Source organism: Oncorhynchus mykiss, chromosome 3 (assembly GCF_013265735.2).
Source record: "Oncorhynchus mykiss isolate Arlee chromosome 3, USDA_OmykA_1.1, whole genome shotgun sequence".
NCBI lineage: Eukaryota > Metazoa > Chordata > Actinopteri > Salmoniformes > Salmonidae > Oncorhynchus > Oncorhynchus mykiss.
The window spans coordinates 46,828,130-46,856,067 of NC_048567.1; the positions used below are offsets into that span (position 1 = coordinate 46,828,130).

A 27,938-nucleotide genomic window follows, 5' to 3' on the forward strand; every position below is an offset into this window, starting at 1 on the left:
GTATGCAGTAGCATTAAGATTTCCCTTCACTGTACTCACTAAGGGGCCTAGCCCAAACCATGAAAAACAGCCCCAAACCATTATACCTCTTCCACCAAACTTTACAGTTGGCACCATGCATTCGGGCAGGTAGCGTTCTCCTGGCATCTGCCAAACCCAGATGTGTCTGTCAGACTGCCAGATGGTGAAGCGCGATTCAACACTCCACTTTTCAAGAGTGCAATGACGGCAAGCTTTACACCACAATGGCAGCTGTGTGCGGCTGCTCAGCCATGGAAACCCATTTCATGAAGCTTCCCATGAACAGTTATTGTGCTGACGTTGCTTCCAGAGGCAGATTGGAACTCGGTACTGAGTGTTGCAACCGAGGACTGACGATTTTTACGCGCTTCAGCACTCGTGGTCCCGTTCTGTGAGCTTGTGTGGCCTACCACTTTGCGGCTGAGCCGTTGTTGCTCCTAGATGTTTCCACTTCAGAATAACAGCGCTTACAGTTGACCTGGGCAGCTCTAGCAGGGCAGAAATTGGCTGAAATAGCCGAATCCACACATTTGAAGGGGTGTCCACATAGTTGAATTTTGAATTTGAAGTCCCATGAATGGTAATATATCTTTTAACTTCCCAAAGAGATATGAGTTGTCAGGAAAGTCCATTGGACTCATTGCACCCTTGTCTTTGCTAAGCTTCCTGTGGTCCAGCATTGAAGTCATTTGATTATCTTAATATGCTCTCTTCTAGTTCCTAACCAAGGTCACTGTATGAACTGAATTGATGAGTAACAAAAGGCTCCAGGGTGACTTAGACAGAAGACATCTACTCATTTCGGGAAACTTTTCGAAAGTGTCAACACGATTCACTGCCTCTGAAATAGCAATTGTTTCCCTATCAAGGAAAGTCAAAATGAAAGCAGTCTTTTAGGAATAAAGATGTCCAGTCGTTTTAATGTTGAACAATTGTTTCCCTAGCGATGAAAGGCTAAATGAAAACAGTCTTTTAGGAATAAAGATGTCAAGTCTTTGTAATGTTGTACGATTGTTTCCCTATCAAAGAAAGGCAAAATGAAAGCAGTCTTTTAGGAATAAAGATGTCCAGTCGTTTTAATGTTGAACAATTGTTTCCCTAGCGATGAAAGGCTAAATGAAAACAGTCTTTTAGGAATAAAGATGTCAAGTCTTTGTAATGTTGTACGATTGTTTCCCTATCAAAGAAAGGCAAAATGAAAGCAGTCTTTTAGGAATAAAGATGTCCAGTCATTGTAATGTTGTACTCCGGCCAAAGACAATGAATCCACTGTACTGTATGCATTATGTGATAGATGAATGCTTGTAGTTGCTTATTTTCAGGCTCCCGGTATTGCTGCTCAAACATGAATGAGAACAAGAAGATACGCGTTACAAATGTGCACAACAGTGGCACCTTTAGTAGTGCATCATCTTAGCACTAATGTAGTGAATGACCAGTGACAGATGATGACCAATTAAGACATTTGTTGTGTGCTTTTTCTAATCACGTTAAAGAGTTATTGGTGAGAAGGAATGGCTGAGTTATTTTCTTGTCAGACCGGAGGAATTCTCTGAAAGCCAACATTGTTTATATGGTAGTGCTTTTCATCTAATAAGTAATTGCTGTATGGCCTCTAGGCCAGTACTGATATTCTCTGCTTCTTTCTCAAATTACTGAGGAATTAGTGTTATATGGAACCTGAGCATCAAATAATATTTTTTTTTGTAGGTACATTTCTCTGTTATATGTACTAATTAATCAAGTACATTTTGTGAGTGATATTGTTTGATGAATGAAAACAATCTTTTATGAACACTTAATTGGCACTGCGCCAGGCATGTAATTGAGTAAAGGGTTGCTCTTTGATTATGAAGTGTTTGTTTAACGCTGTGCTAGTCAAATATTTAATCTCCACAGCATTAGCCTCGTGCGCCTCGTGCACTGACAATCTGACATCATTCCCTGCGGTAGAGTCGAAGTCATCAAGTTCATTTCCTGCAATAATGATAATCAATCCAATCAACCATGATCTTTTTGTTTCTCTGTTTTGTCTGTGTTTGACAGGGATGACTTGCCAAGCGAGGACCTCTTACACTGAGGACGAGGTTCTATGGGGACATCGTTTCTTCCCGGTCATCTCCCTGGAGGAGGGGTTCTTCAAGGTGGACTACTCTCAGTTTCACGCCACGTTTGAGGTCAACACTCCCCCGTACAGCGTGAAGGAGCAGGAGGAAAACCTGCTCATGTCCTCTCCACTCATGGCCCCGTCCCTGTGCAACAGCGGCGAGGGAGGGAAGAACAGCTCCATGGACTGCCTGGAGAACCTGGAGGACAAGGAGAGCACCACCACCAAGCTGCCATCCAAGCTGCAGAAGATGCAAGGGGGCGGCTGCGGACGGGACGGGCTGCCCATGCCTAGGAAGCTGCTGAGAATGAGCTCCACCACTTCAGAGATGATCTACCCCGGGAGCATGGGGGAGCTGCCAATGAAGCTGCAGCGCATCAGCTCCGTCCCAGGCGTCTCCGATGAGAAACAGATGAGCAAGATGGTCTCCAAGATCAGCTCCGATCCCATCAGCCAATCCGTGGCAGACTTGCCCCCCAAGCTGCTAAGGATGCAGGGGGGAGGGGGGGTAGGGGGCCGAATGGACGGACACCTGCCCCCGAAACTCAGAAAGATGAATTCCGACCGCTTCACGTAGAATGGGCAACCCGTTTTAACTTATCACACCCCATACCCTTATTCCAACCCTTGTATTATTTCAAATTTATTAAAAGACATGATTCTTATACTCAAGAAAATGTAGTGTATATATTCGTACAGATATACCTTATATAAAGGGGGGGGGGGGGGGGGGGGGGGGGGTGATGGAATACAGAACATTTGTTCCTGGATGGAAGCATACGTGCTATGATGAAAGACCTCTGATTTCTTCAGGACAATGTACGATTAGCACAATCTGGCATGTCCAATACACTAACCGCATGCAAAACAGATTCTCTCTAATTTCTGGCATGACATTTATTGCTGTATTATTTTACAGAGATGATTTGAACAGTGACATTACTTACAATGGGTCCGAACATTTGCACAACGCCACGTGGTTTACAAAAATGGAGAACCTACATTACATGGGTCTAATTTACGGCGGAGAAGGCTGCATACATTTGATTTGAGTTGGCCGCTTTTGTTGTTTACTGTAAAATTGTGTGGCAACGCTCTGTTAAATGCATGCTACTATTATTATTGTCTTAGCTAGACAAAGGTAATAGACACAGATGTTTAGCCTTTACTATATTACCTTGTTTCCATTTCCACGTTTGTTCACGGCTGTATTTTTGGTATTTCATGTATAGGAGGATGTCTTACCATGTGAGATTTTTACACCTTCCTTAGTTCAGCAAGCGTACTGTATGTTGCTGGGCAATGCAATCTATATTTGCAAATGCATGGTCCACATCATATGACAGATTGGAACTGGGCACAATCTTATTAAGCAACGTGAGGTTACTTTTCAAGGTAACACTTATGTTGGAAGGGCCAATACTACCGCCTTATAAGCACAACATAACCATTACACAACACACAGTACACTATTTAGGGGTACTGTTCATGGCAGGAAGCATTTATGGCGTTTGGACAAATGTCCTGAGCAGTACTGTACAATGCCTCTTTGACATGGAAGTTAAAACAACTGAACACACGTGTTCGTGTATGCCTTCTCAAACAGTCGTTTTGAAGTTCAAATTATTATTTATTCGACTTTTCATTGAAAACGTGCACCAAAATTTCGAGTTAACTGTCACCGCATAGATATAGATTTAGAGGTGGACCTATATTTAGGAAAAAGTAACCACCTTTGTCTTAAGAGTCTATTATGCTCTCTCTTTAACTAAAGCAATAATGTTATTCTTAATGACTATAATCTTTATATACCCACAGGGTCTGCAGCAGCCCCATTACCAGTATATTTACAGAATCAATGCCATGGAACCTGGTCCTACTAAAACCACCAATGACGTTGTATGATACTCAAACTCTTCAGGAATAAAGATCTAAGAGGCAATTGTTGACACGTTGATTTAATGGGACACGGGTAGCTTGCTTTTTGCACTGTCACTGTCAAATAAATAAAAAGGCTTGCATAGAAGACCCGAAGTGTGTTAAAAAAGTCTAGTTGTTATGGACATTACATAACATGGTACAATATGTATTGAATGTACTATATGAATAAGTATGATTGGGGTTTATAGAGTTACCAAAAATAGTTTATTATATAATTCAATGCAGTATCATATCAAGCTTGCCGTCAGTTAAGTCTATTCTCTATCCAGAGATAAGCCTTTGTTCAGAATCTTAATAAGCTATTTCTAATATATGAGATAGATATGAATATGAGAGCTCCTGATGCCATTATCCTCAGTGGTTCTGGAGTAGAGTCTAAATCCTCATTATGCACCTTAAATCAGCACTTACCGCTACTGAGCCAATTTCACTTTTATCACCAAGGAGATCTTTGCAGCCGGTGCCATTTGCCTTTATCATCTGCCCTGAGAGCGGCGGTGTCGCTGAGATCTCTATCCGTTAAAGGTTTCATAACCGCACCCCCCAAAACGAAAAACTGCACTGCATTCATTGACTTCTGTGAACTTTGAAGACGTCGAATCTTTGTCATATGTTCTATGTCCCCCACAATTCATGGAACCAGACAGGGAATAACAGAAACTCTGACTTGCGATGCTGCTCAGACACGTTGGTTGAATTAGAATTAGCAGAGCAATTTCATTGAATTCAATTCCAGGGCTCTGCTGATGTGGCTCTCTTTGTTTCATTTGGCTGTCGAGAGTTTTATAAAGTGTAAGGGAACTTAACCGCAATAAAAGGCAAAAGGCATGTTGATATCTGAAGCGTTAAACACGTGAAGGAGTTATGAAAATGTTCATGCTTTTTCATACTAATATCCAGGAAAGTGAGGCTGCCTATTGCAAGGGAACTGCAGTAATTGGCAGCTGATTAGGCAAATAAATTAAATTTAGAGCTGGCTAGTAATGCACTTAAAATGACTAAATTCTCAGTTTTCGTCCATCAGCGGTTCCACAGAATCCAAGCGGTTGTAAAATAAAGACCCTCTCTCCATCGATTTGTTTTCCAAATAACAGAAATGTTCTTCCATTCAGCAATTTGCAATTATAATGCCACTTTGTTTTCATATCACGACAACAGTGGCACTGAGTTAAATATTAAACGCTAAATATAGCCCTGTTGACTTTACGACACTGACTGTTTGCGCCTCTCTCTCTCTCTCGCGCTCTCTCTCTCTCTCTCTCTCTCTCTCTCTCTCTCTCGGTGAGTGTCAGCCGAGAAGACACTTTAGGAATTCTACATTTAAATCATCTGCACCAGAGTTATGCTGTCCCTAAATAGCTTTATGGGGTAGTTGGTTTATGTCGGACACATCTTAGATTCAATGATTGGAAAGTGATTCCATCATCGTCAAATTCAATTAGTGACATACCGTACAGAGAACGTGAAGTGCCAATTGTTGCATGTAAGGGGATTCTTTGAGATCAGAGTGGAAATGTCCTTCATGTTATTGGAGCGTTACTCTCAGATTCACTCATCAAAAATGTAATGGGGTTCCACTATAATCAGAAAACCCAGTATTGCAGTGCTGTCGTTGCATTCATGCTCCATCTATAATATTGTACGTGTCAGTGGTTTCATGGAACTTAAAACCGACCTTCACCAACATGGTACGGCTACTAGAGTGATGTTGGAACTTAGGTCCCGGGCACATAATACTGGAGGACGATCTCACATGGTTTAAAGTGATGACCCGCTTCTGTTCAGGGACACTGAAAGCCATTTGCCTTGAGGATGAGTTTACAGAACTGTATGGGGATGTCCCATTTATTTAGACGTTTATGTGGTACCTCTGCATTTGGACTCATGACTCATGTGAGCACAAAGGTGCTAGTTGGGTCAACAAAACTAGCGTTTGGGTGTTTGTTGATGCCCAAGGCATCATTGAACAGCACGCGGTTCCATGGTACTCCGACACACTGGCGAAAGCAGGAGGAGTTGCCTTTCTTTGTCATTTTATACTGTAGCTATTGCCATTGTACGTCTAGACATCGACAAATGTTGAGCTCATTGTTAGTATGTAATTGGAGAAAGATGTTGCTATTCAAATTTCACCCCATTTCTCCTGCTGCTAGAACAATGACAGTCCTAACAATCGAGCCTTACGTCATTGAAACCGACGTTGCCTTGGGATTCATCCAAGGTTCTGTTGACAATGCCTCTGATGCTGTAACTCAGATTTACCCTTTCAAATCCACATGTGACATGTGCCATAATGACTTCATTCAACAAAGGCCAAGACTGACAGGAGAGGCGAGAGAAGTGCATTGCCGACTGAAGCTGAGGGGGCATAAACGGGTTGTGTAGGGTGAACAATGTTTTTGTCACAATCCCTCCAATCCAGTACATTTGCAGAATTTCAGTGATCAAAGTTGAGTCAGCAAGGCAGGATATTACTGTGAGGGTAAGATTAAGACGGTAGGAGAGAGTGAGAAGAGAGAGAGGGGGGGACAGGGAGAGAGTGAAAGAGGGAGAAAGAGATACTTTCCTGTATTTTTGTCTGATTCTGTCAAGGCTTGTTTCACAGATTCTCACCTCTCCGAATTCCTGTAACACAAAGAAAGCCAGCGAGGCTGAATTGCTATTTTTAGTTTATTGACGAACAAAACCTTAAGAACGATGATACATTTGGTGTGGTGCCAGAGACTGTTCTACAGTCTGTATAAAAAAAAGATCAAAATAAGTCAAAACAGTACTCTTCAACCAGTATTGGGAAGTATGGTAAATTGCAAGAAAAAGGCTCATGAACACACGTAAAAGACACAGACAATTAGACACACAGTTCACAAGATCAATGGGAAAGAGAGAACCCCCCCCCCCCCCCCCTGCACACACACACACACACACCCAAGCACTCTTTTATTCTCTCTCTATTTTTTCTCTTTCTAACTTTTCGCTCGCTCTCCAACATGTGCCCCCCCCCCCGACTCCCTCCACACATACACACAGGCACGCATACTCACAAACATATGCAACCTAACAGATGCCTCGTCTCTGGTGTATTGTATTTGTAAGAGAACTCTGGTGTAGGCGTCGGCAAAACAGCTCTGCACCTGAGTCAGAATCCATCTCGGCTCGAGTCGCCAGCAGCGAACGCACTGGAAAAGCGCTGAGGGGGAATCGCACCAGGCTCACTCTCTCTGGAATACTGTGCCTCTGTCCCAAATGGTACCCTCCTTTTGACCAGGGCCCATATGACTCTGATCAAAATAGTGCACTATATGGAATAGGGTGCCATTTCAGACACAGCCTGTTGACACTCTCCTTATTTACTTTCCCCCATCTCATGTTTGCTGTGAGATCCCCGTACAACTGTTGCCCTCCTTCTCTGCCAATATGATTTTGTTTACAGTGTGAGCACAGCCAGCAAAAAACTAAATTGGTTCTGTGAAGGTTCCCAGAACATTAGTTGCTGCAAATGTTCTCATAACACAGAAACTGTCCAGTCGTGCTGATGATTATATAATGTTTGTATAAAACATTCACCGGATGTTGCATGAACGCTCTCAGAACACGTTGTCCGTTGTTTAAAGGTTCCCAGAATGTTTCATTTCGTCGTGGGAACAGTCTGGTGAGAACATTGTGGGGACTTCACAAAAGCGATGTTCCCTAAACACATACGGTCCAGTTGTGTGGATGATTCTACAATGTTTCTTTTAGGGTGCAAAAAAACATTCACCTGATGTTACAAGAAAGTTCCCAGAACACATTTGGTCTGTTCTTTAAAGAGTACCAGCATATTTCTTTAGGTTGTGGGATCATTGTGGGGATATGACAAGAGATAGGTTCCCAAAACACAAAATATGACATTCATACATTGTTTAAGTTAGGTTGCACAGGACATTCCTATAATGTTGTAAGAATGTTGACAGAACACCTGGTCTAAGTTATTTAAAGGTTCCCAGAACTTTTTATTAAGTTATGGGAGTTTTCTGGGATGCCGCAATAATATTCTTGTCATATTCACATAGGTTGCACAGAACATTCCCATGATGTTGCACAATGTTCCACAATTTCCAAATAAGTTACTTTTTATGACATTCATAGCATATTCGTTTTAGGTTTAACACAATATTCCATTGAAGTTCACGCAATACACATTTGACCATGTCTTGGAGGTTGTCAGAACATTTCAAGAACATTTAGAAAATGTTATATTTAAGTTTGACCTAATATTACCACAACATTCACAGCATGAAAATGTGAAGCTTCTTCTTAAAGCATAAGAATCAGGTTGGAATACAATTATGTTTCTACCCAGAGTTAATTCATGTCAATTCACATTTGAAGGTGGCACAGAGACACATGGCATTTTCATTTCATAGGACATTTGAACAGCATTTAATTATACAAACACAACCATATATTTTTTTCACACTTCATATGTTGACAAACCTGCAACGTTTGGTTCCCAAGACAGGTATTTTATCCTCTGGACCACAAGGGAAGCTCTCTTACATTTCATTTTTTGTCAGTATATAGCCATGACAGTATGGCCAATCAGGAATTCTATGCTTCCTTTTCAGCCTTCGTAGACATAACTAACCCAGGGAAATACTGCTAACTGGGTTATCCATCATCACTTCAACCATCGTATTTATATGCTGCATACATCTGGGCCCATATTTACAAGGTAACCAAGACTATGAGTGTCGATCTAGGATCACAATTTTTTTTTTTCAGATCATGAAAAATAAGACAAGGGGGGATCATATCAAGCATCTCAAAGTAGGAATGATATCGGATTTGTTTTTTTAAACAGTAAAACAGTCGATTTATTCACAATGTTTTATTTCTTACAGTTTAAATTCTGCATTTCTGACTGGATTTATTCATCTGGATAAAATATAGATAAGTGCTGTTCAAATGTCCTATGAATGGGGGGGGGGGGGCTTTACAGCGCCCCTGCTCCGTACTCCCGATAAATCTATAACAAACTTATCCTGAAAACTTGATAACTTTACCCATACTTATTACTAAGAGAGTGGTGATATGCCTAAGAGATAAAACATTTAAAAAGGCAAGGGAAGCACCGAAACAGAACAAGAAACGACGGAAAAAGAACCTTTCACCATGGCCTCCTTGGAAACCAAAAATGGCACCATGACACCCCAGGGAGCAGCTAGGCTAGCTCACATCCTCAAAGTGATCAAAGAAGGCAATGACTCCCTCACAACACAATTTAACTTTAAAACGGCTGAGATCAGCTGCTCCATCTCAGCACAGATGGCTGAAATCAAAAACTCCATCTCAGTCTCCGTGGACTGCAGGCGACCAGCTCAGGACATGGTTGATTGGCTCGCTGACCGGGTTAATGTCACTGCTAGCTGGGCTATGTCCCACTAGCCTGGCTTATTACTTGCATAACCGGTAGGACTGCTTTGCAGGATTATACTATAGCTTACTGACAGATCAATGAGGTAAAACCCCAATATCCATGTAAACAAACTTTGTTTTTACCAGACTGACATTGTTTTTACGTTGTTATTTGGGACAGGCATGGTCCTCAGAGGCGTGCGTCACTATGATTTGTCAGACCTTTTTATATGGCTAAGCCATTACGTTTTATATATATATTTTTTTTTTTTCTCCCTGTCATGGTAGGTGTGTTGGGATCAGGACACCCGTTATTGGTTTTGTTTTTAACTTGCATCATATAAGGATGGGTGAAGAATTCTCTATTTTGGTTCATTTACTGGGCTCGAGCTCCAGGTTCACATTGGCCTTCATGTCAGAAATTGAATTTAGGAATAACCGACGCTGGGAGCGTATTTCCACCACAGGTTGGATTTGAGCTGGGCGCGTTCAAGAACAGCACAGAAGGGAATTGTTTGTTTTGTTTACTCTATATTACAGTTCATGTTTGTGAGAGACCTTTGATTTATAATATGTGTTTGACTACAGGATCACCGAAAATGGACAATAGAATATCCGACACCCTTATTGCACATGCTCCTGACATTTGCATTTATGTATTGAGTGAACAATATGGCTAAGATAGTAAACCATACATCATTGAACGTTAATGGACTGACTGGACCTGTTAAACAAAAACGAGTGCTTATGTGTTTGAAAAAGCTAAAGACTGATGTTGTGTTTATACAAGAAACACATCTAACGGACAGAACATAAAAAGTTCAAGTGGGAACGGGTAGGACAGTTCTTTCTTTGCCTCTTCATATAACATAAAGACACGGGGGAGTACCCCGTGTAGCAAAAACAATTAAAACAATTATTGATCCACTGGGATGTTATGTAGTGGTCCATGGCAGAATGTATTCTGAATATTGGACCTTGCTAAATGTCTATGCACCTAATTATGATGACCATATTTTTATTCAAGAGATATTCCTCAAGGTAGAGGAATTTCAGGGAACACTCTTAGTTGGGGGCGACCTTCATTTTTGAATAATTAGGATTCTGTGTGAGGAAAGCAACCTCAATTGACTAAGTCAGCCAAATGCGCCCTATCGTTTATGAAAGACTTACATTTGAAAGACACATGGAGACAGGTCCTTCTCACACCCGGATTGATTATTTTGTCCTTTCAGCACAGTTAACTCATTCAGTTGTGGAAACTGAGTATTTATCCAGAACTATCTCAGGTCATTCTTCCCTCACACTTTTTGTTTGGATGCTGGATGGAGATCAAGGGACCTATAGATGGCGCCTAAACCCAACTCCTTTGAAATAGGCATCATTTTGTCAATTTATCAGAGGCCAAATATTTTTTTTTCTGTCAAAGAAACTGTCTGTCCTCTCCCAATAGTTTAGTACTCCGGGATACATTAAAGGCATTTCTAAGGGGTCAAATAATGTTCTATACCAAAGGTCTCAAAATGAAATGTACTGCTGAATTTAATAAATTAGAGAATTAAATCCTATTGCTACAAAAAGAACACCAAAAATCTGTCTCTGAAGAAACATATCGCTCATTGGTGAGTAAAAAGCAAAAATATAATACCCAAAGTACTTACAAACGGAAAAGGTTATTCTTAGAACTAGGCAAATATATTATGAATTGGGGGAGAAAACACACAAAGTCTTGGCATGGCAGATAAAAGCTGAAGAGATTTCGAGAACCATTGAAACACAGAACGGTCAAGTGTCTCACAACCCGGAAGAGATTCATTCATTATTTAAACAATACCATTCTAAGTTATACACTTCTGATGGAACGGAACCAGCAATGATAGACACATTTTTGTTTACTATTGAACTACCACACCTCACACAGGAAGACCAAAACCCTTTACAAAAACAGAAATTGAAAAGGCAATTTCCTCTCTACAATCTGGCAAATCACCAGGAGACGATGGCTTTCCCCCAGGGTTTTATAAGGAGTTTAAGAATGTGCTTATTCCTCTCTTGATGGATGTTCTACATTTAGTTGCTGAGATGCCGAACCTACCGGATTCCTTTTCCACGGCTATTATAACAGTTATGCATTCAAAAAATAAAGATCCTCTACAATGCTCTACCTATAGGCCAATCTCGCTCCTCAATGCTGACTATAAATCGATTTCTAAGGTGATGGCTAATAGATTAGGACAATATTTGCCAAACCTGATTCAACACCGATCAAACAGGATATGGAAAAGATCCTCCACCAATAGGTTGTGCAGGTTATTCAACGTAATTCACATGGCCAGTGTGGGGAGTGATCCTAGTATAGCAGTATCGCTAGACGCTGAAAAGGCCTTTGAAAGGCTGGAGTGGCCATACCTATTCAAGATCCGTGCTAAATTTAACTTTCGTCCTTGGTTTTGTCGAATGGGTTAAGACTTTATGCCATGAAGCACGGCGCCAAGATCACCACTAATGGCACGATGTCAGACACATTCCCACTCTTTAGAGCTAGTAGACAGGGCTGTTCACTTTCTCCACTCCTTTTTTTGTGCTAGCCATAGAACCCCCGGTGGAGGCCAGATTAACGCACAAGATCTAATTGTTCACAGACAACATTATTTTGTTCCTCTCTGACCCGACCCGATCCCTCTCAAAACGACAGATGCTTTTTGGGTACATACAGCTCTATATCAGGTTACAAAGTCAACATGGACAAAAGTGAAATATTTCCACTGACTCGTTTTGACCATAGCATCTGTGAACGAACGGGTCCCTTCAGATGGTCGCCACAGGCATTAAAATATCTAGGAATCCGAGTTGATAATGACCTAAGATATTTGTACACGCTCAACTACTCTATCTTGGTTCAGAAGGTGGTGAATGGACCTGAATTGATGGATAGATCTGCATCTCACATTATTTGGGAGAATTAGCTGTATTAAGATGCATGTTCTGCCTAAAATGGCGCACATATTTCAATCTTTACCCACAATTCTTACCCAAGTTTCTTTTAAGTCCCTTAACAAGACCATAAGATCATTTGTATGGAACCGTAAAACTCCAAGGGTGAGTTTGGACAAGTTAACGTGGGATTAAAGTCTAAGAGGTCTCCGCCTACCAAATTTGAAGATGTATTACTGGGCAGCGCAAAGGAGATTAATTTAAATCTAATTTTAAACTGAACCAGCCCCTTCTTGGACCCAGATGGAAACGCTTGCTCTTAATGATTGGGAGTAATACTATCTACATGTGGAACCACAAGGCTATATTAACAAAAAAAAAACGAGCAATCCCTGTACCATCAATTTAGTAAGATCTTGGCATGAAATTTGTAAGTTATTTGGTCTGAAACAACACTTGTCACCCAAAACACCCCGGTGGCAAAACTGCAACACGATTCAACATTGGCATGAGAAGGGAAAAAGCATTGAGAACATTGTTATATAGATGGGGTACTTATGTCATTTGAGCATCTGAAAGATAAATAATTATTTATTTGTTATTTACGGTTAAGAAACTTGCTCAGAAGCACCCTTGGAGAAATGACTTTACCAAATCTATGTAATATTGAACAACTACTCCACGATAAACATGAATCGTTTAGATTTATATCCGGAGTTTACTTATTGCTAGTGCAACAATGCCCAATACCAGACGCACGTAAGTCAAGAGAGCGATGGGAATCTGATTTGCATATTACAATTGATGGCCGGACTATGATCGGACGTATTCCAAGATAGTGTGTCAGCGACCATCAACTCTAGATACAAATGTCTACATTACAACTTCCTCCACCAACTCTGACACCTCAGAGGTTACATACAGTTGAAGTCGGAAGTTTGCATACACTTATATTGGAGTCATTAAAACTTGTTTTTCAACCACTCCACAAATGTATTGTTAACAAACTATAGTTCTGGCAAGTTGGTTAGGACATCTACAAGTAATTTTTCCAGTAATTGTTTACAAACAGAATTTCACTTATAATTCACTGTATCACAATTACAGTGGGTCAGAAGTTTACATACACTAAGTTGACTGTGCCTTTAAACAGCTTGGAAAATTCCAGAAAATTATGACATGGATTTAGAAGCTTCTGATAGGCTAATTGACTAATCAGCTAATCATTTGAGTCAATTTGAGGTGTACCTGTGGTTGTATTTTAAGGCATACCTTCAAACTCAGTGCCTCTGCTTGATATCATGGGAAAATCAAAATAAATCAGCCAAGACCTCATAAAAGAAATTGTAGACCTCCACAAGTCTGGTTCATCCTTGGGAGCAATTTCCAAACACCTGAAGGTACAGCGTTCATCTATACAAACAATAGTACGCAAGTATAAACACCATGGGACCAGACATACCGCTCAGGAAGGAGGCGCGTTCTGTCTCCTAGAGATGAGCGTACTTTGGTGAAAAAAGTGCAAATCAATCCCAGAACAACAGCAAAGGACCTTGTGAAGATGCTGTAGGAAACAGGTACATAAGTATCTACATCCACATACATCTATGTCCTTTATCGACATGCCCTTGCTCAGCAAGGAAGAGGCCACTGCTCCAAAACCGCCATAAAAAAGCCAGACCACGATTTGCAACTGCACATGGGGACAAAGATCATACCTTTTGGAGAAATGTCCTCTGGTCTGATGAAACAAAAATTGAACTTTTTGGCCTTAATGACCATCATTATGTTTGGAGGAAAAAGGGGGAGGCTTGCAAGCCGAAGAACCCCATCCTAACCGTGAAGCATGGGGGTGGCAGCATCATGGTTCGGGGGTGCTTTGCTGCAGGGGGGACTGGTGCACTTCACAAAATAGATGGCATCATGAGGCAGGAAAATTATGTGGATATATTGGAGCAACATCTCAAGACATGAGTCAGGATGTTAAAGCATGGTCGCAAATGGGTCTTACAAATGGACAATGACCCCAAGCATGCTTCCAAAATGGCTTAAGGATAACAAAGTCAAGGTATTGGAGTGGCCATCACAAATCCCTGACCTCAATCCTATAGAAATCTTGTGGGCAGAACTGAAAAAGCGTGTGTGAGCAAGGAGGCCTACATACCTGACTCAGTTCCACCAGCTCTGTCAGGAGGTATGGGCCAAAATTCACCGAACTTATTGTGGGAAACTTGTGGAAGGCTACCCGAAACATTTGACCCAAGTTAAACAATTTAAACTCAACGCTACCAAATACTAATTGAGTGTATGTAAACTTCTGACCCACTGGCAATGTGATGAAAGAAATAAAAGCTGAAGTAAATCATTCTCTGTACTATTATTCTGACATTTCACATTCTTAAAATAAAGTGGTGATCCTTACTGACCTAAGACAGGGATTACCTATACTTTAAAAAATAAATTCAACTACTTTGTGAAAACATATCAGCCATTCCTGGACTATATGGAAAAACTTCCATTGGGGTTGGTGGGTGTGGGGGTTGCTGTAATGTACTGTTTGTATTGCTTTGTGTATGTGTTGGTCTCTCTTGTATTTTGTCTTATTTAGTCATTATTTGAATTATTACTATTCTAATTGAATTAATATTTTTTATTTTGTCATTTGTAATTGTTTTCATGTTGTTGTTTTTTTTTTTTTGGGGGGGGGGGGGGGGGTTGGGAGGGTTTATTTTCCTTTTGTTGTAGTACTTACTCTTGCTGTATTGTGTTGTTCTGTTGAAAAATAAAATACATATTTTTTTTAATCCAACGAACGAAATAAAAAATACTGTCTGTTTATATCACCTTGTAGTGGACCTCAAATGCAAATTGCCGTGACATCTGGAGAGAAACATAATGTGATGTATTCCAGGAGCTACACAATTGGAGCTTTAAGGAGCACACATTTGCATACTGAGAATGCTGTGGTAACACTGGGTAATACGTAAATATAACATTATATAAAAACAAAATATTTTGGAAATTGTGGAACATTGTGGGAATGTTCTGTGCAACCTAACTTAAAAAATGGTCTGAATGTCATCACAACTGAGCATATTTTGTTTGCTGGGAACCTATCTCTTGTAATGTATCCACACTGTTCCCACAACCTAATTAAATGTTCTGGGAACCTTTAAAGAACTCAGAAAAAGGCTGTTCTCTCAACATTTTTTAAATGTATTTTTATTTTTTTGCAACAGGATACAAAAATGATCCGTATGTCAGCACATCTGGACAGTTTTAGTGGTTTGGGAACCTATCTCTTGTCATATCCTCACAATGTTCCCACAACTTAAAGAAATATCCCGGGACACTGTTCTGTAAAGTAACACATCATGATATAGAACATAAACAAAAAAGGGAAGATGATGATGTAAACAGTTGTTTATTATCATTGTTCCATTCAGGCATTTTCCCACACAGCAGACAGGATGATGATGACTGCTGATGATGATGGAAAACAAGGACATTAAATGATATCAGAAATGCATGCCATATTTACCAATCATGTATGTGCTGCAGCCATGTACAAATTGATTGTTTTGCTGTTTAATTGGTATGATACACTATTACTTCATGCTCCTGCATCTTCATACCGGCACAAAGTAGCATACAAGGACGAGTAGATTGAATGAATTGATTTAAATTGAATTAAATATAATGATTCTAAGGATGGGGGGCTGCGTTTCCAGGAATCACATATTACCTTCCATTACGGAAGCCACTCACGTGATTTGTCAGAATAAGCAAAACCAGGACATGCTCATCAAATACATTGTCATGAGGAATCCTCTTCTGCAGGCTGCTTGAGCACCAATAAATCTGTGTTGTTCACCCATCTGTTGGATGGATACTGAATGGAGGGAAATGGACTTGTGCAGAGGGGTGGACTGGGACAAGAATTCAGCCCTGGCATTTTATCCACACCGTTCCACATCACAGCGCGCGCCGCCAACTTGCCAACCCACTCAGCCAGTCTGTCTGGGTTAAGCCTTATATGTTATAAAAGCCAAGCTAATGACTTCTTAGGCTATATTGCAAATCAGTGCCTGTCATATCTTCCTCTGAATCAACACCTACCCTAAGTATTCATTACTGTTATGGGGCTCCAGATGAACATTTCACCTTATTGCCACTAACTTCTACAATTGGTGGCACCTGCCCTTGATTTAGACAGTGAGTAATCATCTTAAAGTCATTCATAGTGCTTTATTAAGAAGTATAATAAATAGACTACTGAGCTATTTAAGATGTAAATAAATGACATGTCCAAGCAGGAGTGCATGATTCAAGATATTTTGATGTGCAACCTAATCCAGGGATCGTAATGCGTTTTGGGTTGACAATTAGACTATAGTGTCACACTCTGGCCATAGAGAGGCTTTTATTCTCTATTTTGGTTAGGCCAGGGTGTGACTAGGGTGGGCATTCTATGTTCATTTTCTATGTTTTGTATTTCTTTGTTGTTTGGCCGGGTGTGGTTCTCAGAGGCAGCTGTCTATCGTTGTCTCTGATTGAGAACCATACTTAGGTAGCTCTTTCCCACATGGGTTTTGTTGGTAGTTGATTTCAGTTTAGTGTTTTTCACCTTTCAGGACTGTTTCGGTTATTCCCTTTTATTTTTGTATTTAGTGTTCAGTGTCAATAAACAAACATGAACACGTACCACGCCGCACCTTGGTCCTCACCTTCTTCCACCAACAGCCGTTACATATAGTTGCTATTTTACTGTCAAAATAGGACTCTAGAATGTCATATATTTTCAATAGAGATGAATTACATGTATCTGTACGTGCACTAACTAATGTCATAAGGCTAGTTCATTTGGGGAAGAGGAAGTGGAAGTTTCCTTAGTCGTATGTACAGAATACACATGGCATACACTGTCCAACGAAATTCTTACTTGCAGGTTCCTTCTCGATAATGCTGCAACAATAAGAAATAATACAAAAGAATACAAACGTAAATGGCTCAGTAGAATAGAATAAGATGTTTAGCGTAAGTATAATACAAGGAGACACTATTTATAGAACAATATTTACACATGTATCAGGGAAGGGGGGATTGGGGGGCAAGTGTTTAAATTGTGCCGTGTTAGCAATAGTTAATAAGAGTTTGGTATCAGTAGTTGTGATGTGTGTGTGTGTAGCATGAATGTATATGTGTGTGTCCGTGTGGGTGGGTGTGTGTGTGTGTCAGTGCAGGTGGTCAGTCCAGTTCAATTGTTCAGCAGTCTGATGGCTTGCAGATAGAAACGGTCTCTGAGACTGGCGATATCAGACCTTATGCACTGATACCGTCTGTCCGACTGTAAGGGAGTGAACAGCTCATGTCTGGGGTGTGTGGAGTCTTTGATGATGCTGCGGCACTTCCTCGGGCACCGTGTCTGGTAGATGTCCCGGATGGGTGGGAACACGGCCTCAGTGATGTACTGGGCCGTCTTCGTCACTCGCTACTGGGCCTTGCGGTCGTGGACAGGAGCAATTCCTGTACCAGGCCGTGATGCAACTGGTCAAGATGCTCTCAATGGTGCAACGGTAGTATTAGGAGAGGACCTGGGGTGGCATGGCTTAGGAAGTAGAGGTTCTGTTGCGTCCCTCTTGACATGAGTTGCGGTGTTGGTGGTCCATGTCAAAACACATGAACGAGATCGCTGACTCAAAACATAATACCCACTGCTAGTAGCCATGTATTCATCCAACATTAAATGTCATATCCTAAAAAAAACTTGGCAGTTGTAGGCTACTACCAAAGAGAACTAGACTCTTATGCCCTCGCAGTAACCATTGCGCATCACACGCCAGCTCTGCTCCATATCTCAAAGCCATATCAAATATTGGTTGTACAATAATTGCTACTGAGCAAAACATTGAGAGTTGAGAAAAAATGTACATACCTTCAGAAAGCTGAGTCCCTCTCTTCGACAGAGGATGATGCATCCAAAATTGTATTTTTTTTGTAATGTTATTACGGTCAGAACACATTTTTCTCTCAAGCTCAAGGGGGGAGAGGACTGTGGCTTGCTCATTACAGCAGCAAGCCCTAGCGAGGACATAGGCACAGGAGCAGGGCAGACTTTCATTACATTGTTCCTGTCCGGGGGTATCGTCGAACGGGGCCACAGTGACCCCCGACCCACTCCTGTCTCTGTCTCCAGTATCTACTGTGGTCTATGTGCCGGGGGGCTAGGGTTAGTCTGTTATATCTGGTGTAATTCTCCTGTCTTATCTGGTGTCCTGTGTGAATTTATGTATGCTTCCTCTAATTCTCTCTCTCTCGCTCTCTCCCTCCCCTCATCGGACATGCTACCTTTTCCTAGACCTACTGTTTTCGACTCTCTCTCTCTCTCTCTCTCTCTCTCTCTCTCTCTCTCTCTCTCTCTCTCTCTCTCTCTCTCTCTCTCTCTCTCTCTCGCACCTGCTGTCTCGACCTCTGAAGGCTCGGCTATGTAAAGCCAACTGACATTTACTCCTGAAGTACTGACCTGTTGCACCCTCCACAAGCACTGCTCATTATTTGACTCTGCTGGTCATCTATGAATGTTTGACCATCTTGAAGAACAATCTGGCCTTAAATGGCCATGTCTTCTTTTAAGCTCCATCCAGCAGAGCCATAAGAGGACTGGCTCTCCAAGGTTCCTGCCTTTCTAGGGAGTTTTTCCTAGCCACCGTTCTTCTACATCTGAATTACTTGCTGTTTGGGGTTTTAGGCTGGGCTTCTGTATAGCACTTTGTGACATCTGCTGATGTAAAAACGGCTTTATGAATACAGTGGGGCAAAAAAGTATTTAGTCAGCCACCAATTGTGCAAGTTCTCCCACTTAAAAAGATGAGAGAGGCCTGTAATTTTCATCATAGGTGCACTTCAACTATGACAGACAAAATGAGGGGAAAAATCCAGAAAATCACATTGTAGGATTTTTTATGAATTTATTTGCAAATTATGGTGGAAAATTAGTATTTGGTCACCTACAAACAAGCAAGATTTCTGGCTCTCACAGACCTGTAACTTCTTCTTTAAGAGGCTCCTCTGTCCTCCACTCGTTACCTGTATTAATGGCACCTGTTTGAACTTGTTATCAGTATAAAAGACACCTGTCCACAACCTCAAACAGTCACACTCCAAACTCCACTATGGCCAAGACCAAAGAGCTGTCAAAGGACACCAGAAACAAAATTGTAGACCTGCACCAGGCTGGGAAGACTGAATCTGCAATAGGTAAGCAGCTTGGTTTGAAGAAATCAACTGTGGGAGCAATTATTAGGAAATGGAAGACATACAAGACCACTGATAATCTCCCTCGATCTCAGGCTCCATGCAAGATCTCACCCCGTGGGGTCAAAATGATCACAAGAACGGTGAGCAAAAATCCCAGAAGCACACGGGGGATATAGTGACCTGCAGAGAGCTAGGACCAAAGTAACAAAGCCTACCATCAGTAACACACTACGCCGTCTGGGACTCAAATCCTGCAGTGCCAGACGTGTCCCCCTGCTTAAGCCAGTACATGTCCAGGCCCGTCTGAAGTTTGCTAGAGAGAATTTGGATGATCCAGAAGAAGATTGGGAGAATGTCATATGGTCAGATGAAACCAAAATATAACTTTTTGGTAAAAACTCAACTTGTCGTGTTTGGAGGACAAAGAATGCTGAGTTGCATCCAAAGAACACCATACCTACTGTGAAGCATGGGGGTGGAAACATCATGCTTTGGGGCTGTTTTTCTGCAAAGGGACCAGGATGACTGATCCGTGTAAAGGAAAGAATGAATGGGGCCATGTATCGTGAGATTTTGAGTGAAAACCTCCTTCCATCAGCAAGGGCATTGAAGATGAAACGTGGCTGGGTCTTTCAGCATGACAATGATCCCAAACACACCACCCGGGCAACGAAGGAGTGGCTTCGTAAGAAGCATTTCAAGATCCTGGAGTGGCCTAGCTAGTCTCCAGATCTCAACCTAATAGAAAATCTTTGGAGGGAGTTGAAAGTCCGTGTTGCCCAGCAACAGCCCCAAAACATCACTGCTTCAGAGGAGATCTGCATGGAGGAATGGGCCAAAATACCAGCAACAGTGTGTGAAAACCTTGTGAAGACTTACAAAAAACGTTTGACCTCTGTCATTGCCAACAAAGGGTATATAACAAAGATAAATTGAGATATACTTTTGTTATTGACCAAATACTTATTTTCCACCATAATTTGCAAATAAATTCAAATTAAATTTTTTTTCTCATTTTGTCTGTCATAGTTGAAGTGTACCTATGATGAAAATTACAGGCCTCTCTCATCTTTTTAAGTGGGAGAACTTGCACAATTGGTGGCTGACTGAATAATGTTTTGCCCCACTGTAAATAAATAAATACATTTGATTGATTGATTGATTGATACAGGAATCATAAGGATAATGCACTTCACTGTTTGACCATGTTCTTTGTTTTATTAGTCGTGCATAATCATGGTTTTAGCTGCCCAAAAAATAGGACGTTTTTAAGTGAGGGGACAACGTGAATGTGCTCTTTCTATGTTTAAAGGCACACTTTCTGTTTTTTACAATACATTTTCTTCGCTGTCTAACTGATGGCAGAGTCATAGCAGGTCTCTTTGCTGATGCCGCGTTTGACTTTGAATGTGGGTTTGCGTAAACTCAGCTTAGCCAAAAAACTGGGGGTTGGCCGTTGCCCACTGATCAGCCAAAGACTCATTATGGGTTAGTATAACAAAAATAAATATTTACAGGCCCACAGGTCACCATTTTCGTGGTTATATTTTTATACAATATATGTATTTTGTGTGTCTCAATTTTGACCAGCCTTTTCTATATGCGTGTGGGACTCCACTGCATGTTCTGCTGCTCTATGCTCTGCTATGGAAGTGCCATGGTTTCATAAGCCAGTCCCTAGTTACACGTGTCACGTTCTTTAAAGTTCCATGCACATATATACAGTCGTTCACACACACAGTCCATACACAAAAAATAACAAATGATCCAAGGAAGAATCCCATACCGTGAGTGAACTACGTTAACTTTACAGCGACAAGAATAATCCTATTGTTCATGACACATGGAAACAAGTCTGTGATGAAATGAAGGCAAACACGTTCAAATACATTCTCATCGAATAGAATATTGACGAGGAAGGCTCAATGTCTTTGTGTGAGAATTAGTCGTTAACTGATGCAATCGAAATACCTCATGATGAGGGTTTTTCCCATATACTTGTCTCCTAGCAACAGCAAATGGCCTTCGAATATTAATTGTGTTCTCAAAGTAATGCAAGGACTCTGAATTATAGGCCTCTATTGGAAGTCAACTATTACTATGACAGAAATATGAATTTAGAAGGGTTCCATTTCTAGCCGCTTGAAAATGTTCCTTGCTACAGCGATTCACTGCATCCATGTAACACTGCAATTCAATCTCCCCAGTCTCTGCACACACGCCACGTCATTTCACACGAGAAAACATTGAATTTGTCACGAAATATGATTATGTTGACTTGTGCGTTTACCTTTACCACGATTGTGCTCTTGATCTCAGGCGGTCAATGTTGAAGCTGGATTGTACACTTAAGCCATATTAATAAGTATATATTTTTTTTATTATACATGTAGTTCATATTTATACATAGCTCCCCTCCTTTATCTGTCTCTGGTTGAAATGGCCTGGTAAAATGCTGTTGAGGCGTGTTTTGGCCTGTTTTTGTCAACAAGTCCCCCGGTCCTTGTACTGTTAGTGTATAATGAATTGAGTTATCTGCTCTGTATTCTGTTCAATCAGATCCACTAAGGTGTAGCAAGGTGTAGAACGGTGTAGTGTATTCTTCATCAGAATATCCTCCTGGGATATTCTACAGCTCAACACAGCTTAGTACATTTTCCCTGGGCACTTGACTTCACTTATACATCTCTATCTTTAGCTCTCTCTCTCTCTCTCTCTCTCTCTCACACTCACACTCACTCACTCACTCACTCACTCACTCACTCAGAAAATGCCTTAGACTAAACAAATAAGATTAGATTAAACAAATAAACCTGTCCCTCATTTTAAGGTGTACCCTGATTCGCAAACTGAATTCTCATTTGAATGTGGTGAAACTGTTCCTTTTTGATAAAAACAACAACAAGACATTGAACATCTTTATTTTTTTTTATTTTACCAGGCAAGTCAGTTAAGAACAAATTCTTATTTTCAATGACGGCCTGGGAACAGTGGGTTAACTGCCTGTTCAGGGGCAGAACGACAGATTTGTACCTTGTCAGCTCGGGGGTTTGAACTTGCAACCTTCCAGTTACTAGTCCAACGTGCTAACCACTAGGCTACCCTGCTTTTACACTGTCAAATCACAGTGTAAAAGCAGGTGAGCTGGTTCTAATCTTTTTGGACATTTTCTGGTGTTTTGTGGTGGAAAACTGAGCAGGCCGAGCGTAACACGTCCACCCTGTCACCCCATAGACAGGCTGGACATGTTTTGCATTCAATTGACCCTCCCTGTTGCACACCACAAGCTTCCATTCCCCCTGTCACAAGGGAGTGTATGGCTGATTTAAGATGAAGTCGTCAATCCTCGTACGGTCAACCCTGGTTACTTTACCACTTACAGTCCTTTTTAAAATGTTACCTCTTGAGATGGTAAAAAGTTTTTTTTTAATTAAATTGAACATGTTCTTTTTATGACAGAATGTTAACATTTAAATTGAAAAACATACTGACCAAGATATAGTACTCAAAGGGCACCTAATTGGTGGAACGACCCCTTTAGCTCAGTGGGCTAACACAGTCTTGTGGCCCAGGAGAAGACCGTGGGTTCAACTTGACCTGACTAGTCAGACTCCTGAGGCCCTCTGTCTCTCCCAAAAATGTTAATGCAACACAAGTACCTCATAAATAATACAGTAGATGAATGATGGTTAAGTTTGAGTCCAGTTCTATACTGGGATGGAAGATGGGATAGCTTCTTCCACTTCAGGGCCAAAGCACTTATGAGACAGACCTAGCACTCTGTATGTAGAAACTTAAAAGCACCTCACTTCTATGTATTTTTTAAAACGCTATTAAAAGAGAAAGAAGAAGCAGCATTCACTTTGGTTCACTGCTGGAGCCTAAACTTCCCTAAGCTTTTATCCACAGGGAGCTAATTTATCAAAGCCTGTGTCCCTACTGGCGCCCTATTCCCTTGGGCCTACTTAGTAAGGTCCCTCAGTCGAGAAGTACATTTCAAGCACAGATTCAACCACAAAGACCAGGGAGGTTTTCCAATGCCATGCAAAGAATGGCACCCATTGGTAGATGGGTAGAAATAAAATAAGAAGATAATGATTATCCCTTCGAGCATGATGAAGTTATTAATTATGCTTTGGATGATGCATAAGTACACCCAGCCACTAGAAAGATACAGCCCACTGGGCAAAAAAACTGGTTGAATCAACATAATTTCATCCCCCCAAAATGAATGTGATGACGTTGAATCAACGTGGAAAACTGAAGACCGTGGGTTCGAACCGGTTGGTTACAGACAGCCGATGCGTTGTTGGTCACATAAAGTTCAACTTGACCTGACTAGTCAGACTCCTGAGGCCCTCTGTCTCTCCCAAAAATATTCATGCAACACAAGTACCTCATAAATCATACAGTAGATGAATGATGGTTAAGATTGAGTCCAGTTCTATACTGGGTTGGAAGATGGGGTAGCTTCTTCCACTTCAGGGCCAAAGCACTTATGAGACAGACTCTTGACTTCACTTGTACATGAAGTCAAGTGCCTACTCTATTTTTTTCATCCGTCTTTTAACCTAAATCCAATGACATGGTGACATTTTTGTCACCATGTCAACTCAACCAAATGTAAATCAAAACTAGACGTTGAACTGAAGTCTGTGCCCAGTGGGAGGTGTCCTTCCTAACTCAGTTGCCAGAGAGGAAGGAAACCGCTCATGGATTCACCATGAGGGCAATGGTGATTTAAATTATTATTTTACATTTTTTTCCTTTATCTTAGCAGGGAGTCACCATTGAGACCAGTATCTCTTTTTCAAGGGAGCCCTGCATATAACATTTCATAGAACCAAAAAATGTAATACAATATAAAACAAGTCAAATACAGCATGACACAAATTGCACAGACTAACATAAATATACGCAATATTCTCAGACACAATCAACTAAAACAAACACATTCTTTATTTTAACATTCCTCTGTCCACTCTCTAAACTGCCCCAGTGGCACTAAGGCCACTGTCTGTACTGCTTTTTAAAGATTATTCCAAACATAAGTGTATAAAACATCAAGGACACCTTCCTTATATTGAGTTGCACCACCCCTTTTGCCCTCAGAATAGTTTTAATTCATCGGGGCATGGACTCTACAACGTGTCGAAAGGTTGGATACAGACAGTCCATGCATTGTTGTCACATAAAGTTCAACTTGACATGACTAGTCAGACTCCTGAGGCCCTCTGTCTCTCCCAAAAATGTTAATGCAACACAAGTACCTCAAAAATAATACAGTAGATGAATGATGGTTTAGTTTGAGTCCACAGGGATGATGGCCCATGCTGACTCCAATGCTTCCCATAGTTGTGTCAAGTTGGCTGGATGTCCTTTGGGTGGTTGACCATTGTTGATTCACACAGGAAACTGTTGAAAAACCCAGCAGCGTTGCAGATCTTGACACAAACCGGTGCGCCTGGCACCTGCTACCATACCCCATTCAAAAGCACTTAAATCTTTTGTCTTGCTCATTCATCCTCTGAATGGCACACATACACAATCCATGTCTCAACTGTCTCAAGGCTTAAAAATCATTCTTTAACCAGTCTCCTGCCCTTCATCTACACTGATTGAAGTGGATTTAACAAGTGACATCAATAAGGGATCATAGCTTTCATCTTGATTCACCTGGTCAGTCTGTCATGGAAAGAGCAGGTGTCCTTAATGTTTTGTCCACTCAGTGTACGTGACTTCAAAGAGGTCCAGCCAACCTTTTGGTAAAGAATACAGTTATGAGTCATAAAACTGTCTTCTGAGATAAAACAAAGGGTGCTTTGATAAACGGCAACCAGTGGTTGAGAGTTAAGAGTAGAGGCAGCTGCACTTTGATAAATAGTATCACCATAATCAAGAACAGGTGGAAAGGTTGTCTGGACAGTCTGCTTCCTGGTGACTAGAGAGAGACAAAAAAGCTTTTAAAATCAGTAAGGGCTTCCTGTACAGCTGCAACGTTGGAATGTAGCCTTGTCACAGCCAGGTTATGCATACATAATAGTATAATCTGCAAATAGATTAAATGTACAACTTTTAACTGTTTGACCAATAGCATTTATATAAATAATGAAAAGAACAGGACCTAGAATTGACCTCTGCGGAACACCTTTAAGTACTTCAAGAAATTCGGACTTAACCCCATCGATCACGATGGCATGATTTCGGTCACTTACTGTAGATCAGGTATTCCCAAACTGGGGTACTCGCAATGCAGTCGGGGGTACTTCAAATAAAAAGGTGATTCACATGAAAACATTTTTTATAATAATAATTTAAAATATATATAATAATTCTTCACATTTTCAAATAGTCTATTTTATATTTTCCAACAGGGCTATACATTTGGGTGATGTTTTTTTCTTGCCTGAGTAGTCTCGTTTCACTGCAAAAAAAATGTGAATATTAATTAAACCAGTGAAATAACAACACAATGTCAAATACAGGTAGCCTAGACAAATTATTAATATCCAATCACATTAACCATTACTCTCTCAAGGGGATTCCACTAACGGTCTGTACGTAGCCAAACGTAGTTGCTGCTCATTCCGTTTGCTCGAAAATTGATAAATGGTTAAAAAAAGTAAGGCCCACGTCCAAATAGACACAAACTAGCTCCACTGGTAGTACTGCTACTACCAGCAGTACTACACCTGTACCTGTCAACGACACAAGTTGTTCTGCTTCCACGAGCACATCCAATGCTTGCATCAGTTGTCATGTATTGTCATATTATGTCTTGTTCCTGTTCTTTCTCTTCACTCCGTCTCCCTCTGCTCGTCGTATTAGGTTACCTTCTCTTCCCCTCCTTCCCCCAGCTGTTCCTCATCTTCTCTAACTACCTCGTTCACCCTTTTCCCACCTGTTCCCTTTTTTCCCTCTGATTAGGTCTCTATTTCTCTCTCTGTTCCTGCTTCTGTCTTTGTCAGATTCTCGTTTGAGTTTCTCATGCCAGAACCAAACTATCGTCTTGTTTGCTTCAACCTTGTCCTGTCCTGTCGGAATCTGCCTGTTCATCTGAGGCTACGTGTGATCAGGTACCTCTGTCCTCTACAACCCAGCTATTCTCCTCTGCTGCTAGAAGGGGACTCTAACCCAGCTATTCTCCTCTGCTGCTAGAAGGGGAACTCTTCTGTGATATTCAGAAGGACTTTATGTTTCATTTGTCGCCCTCTCTGCGGGTTGTTTATTTTGCCATCATATACATTTGAAGAGGATCTATGTCTTACCTGTGTTTTGACATTAAAGGACTCTGTTTTTGTTAAACCGCTTTTGGGTCCTCACTCACGTGCATAACATCAGTAATTCTACATTCGTTGTTAGCCCAGCTAGCATTGACACTGACAGTTGTGAATCTGATGCAGCCGAAGAGCTACTGCCCCCTTACTCAGGAAAGCACCGAACAACTGACGGGGATGTTGAACCATCGAAGAGGTGCAAATATGATGAGAACTTCAGTGATTTGGAGTTAAATTATATTGGGAGTAGTGCCTTTCCTGAGCCACAGTGTGTTGTTATATGTGCAAAAGTACTATCTCACAACTCGATGAAACATTCACTCTTGCGCAGACATTTAGAAACAAAACATACCAATTTTAAAAATAAGCCAAGGGAGTTTTTTGAATGAGAATTAAGACAACTTTTGAGTAGTAAGACATGTATAAAAGCAACAGATACCATTAATAAGAAGGGGCTAGAAGTGTATTATATGGTGAGCTACCGAGTGGCTAGGACAGGCAAGCCCCATATTATTGTGGAGGACATAATTCTTCCTGCTGCTGCAGATATGGCTGGGACAATGTTGGGGAAAAAGGCCCAAAAAACTATACAGACAATGCTTTCATCAAACAACACTGTTTCACGACGCATCAGTGACATGACAGGAGATGTTTTGAAACAATGACTGCTTCGCATACAAGCCAGTGAATTCTATGTGTTACAGCTGGATGAGTCAACAGACGTGGCAGGCCTGGCACAGCTCCTGGTATGTGTCCGTTATGTTTATGGGGGGTCAATTAAGGAAGACATCCTCTTCTGCAAACCACTGGAAACCAGGACATCAGGAGATTATATTTTTAAAGTACTGGACAGCTTTGTGACATGAAATGGACTTTGGTGGTCAAGATGTGTTGGTATCTGTACTGATGGCTCGAAAGCCATGACAGGGAGACATAGTGGAGTGGTTACGCTCGTGGAAACAGTTGCTCCCGACGCCACTTGGATACACTGCAGCATCCACCGAGGG

The 27,938-nt window shown here is 41.1% G+C and overlaps 1 protein-coding gene across 1 annotated transcript in view; it reads left to right on the forward strand.

Annotated features, from left to right (window-relative positions):
• LOC110520046 (G protein-activated inward rectifier potassium channel 1-like) overlaps nucleotides 1-4,159 on the forward strand; it is a 31,231-nt gene extending 27,072 nt beyond the window's left edge. The window contains exon 3 of the mRNA XM_021597024.2: nucleotides 2,068-4,159. Within this exon, the coding sequence (XP_021452699.1) occupies nucleotides 2,068-2,705 (638 nt within the window). The 3' untranslated portion in view covers nucleotides 2,706-4,159. The remainder of the gene's footprint in view (nucleotides 1-2,067) is intronic.
• The last annotated feature ends 23,779 nt before the right edge of the window (nucleotides 4,160-27,938 follow it).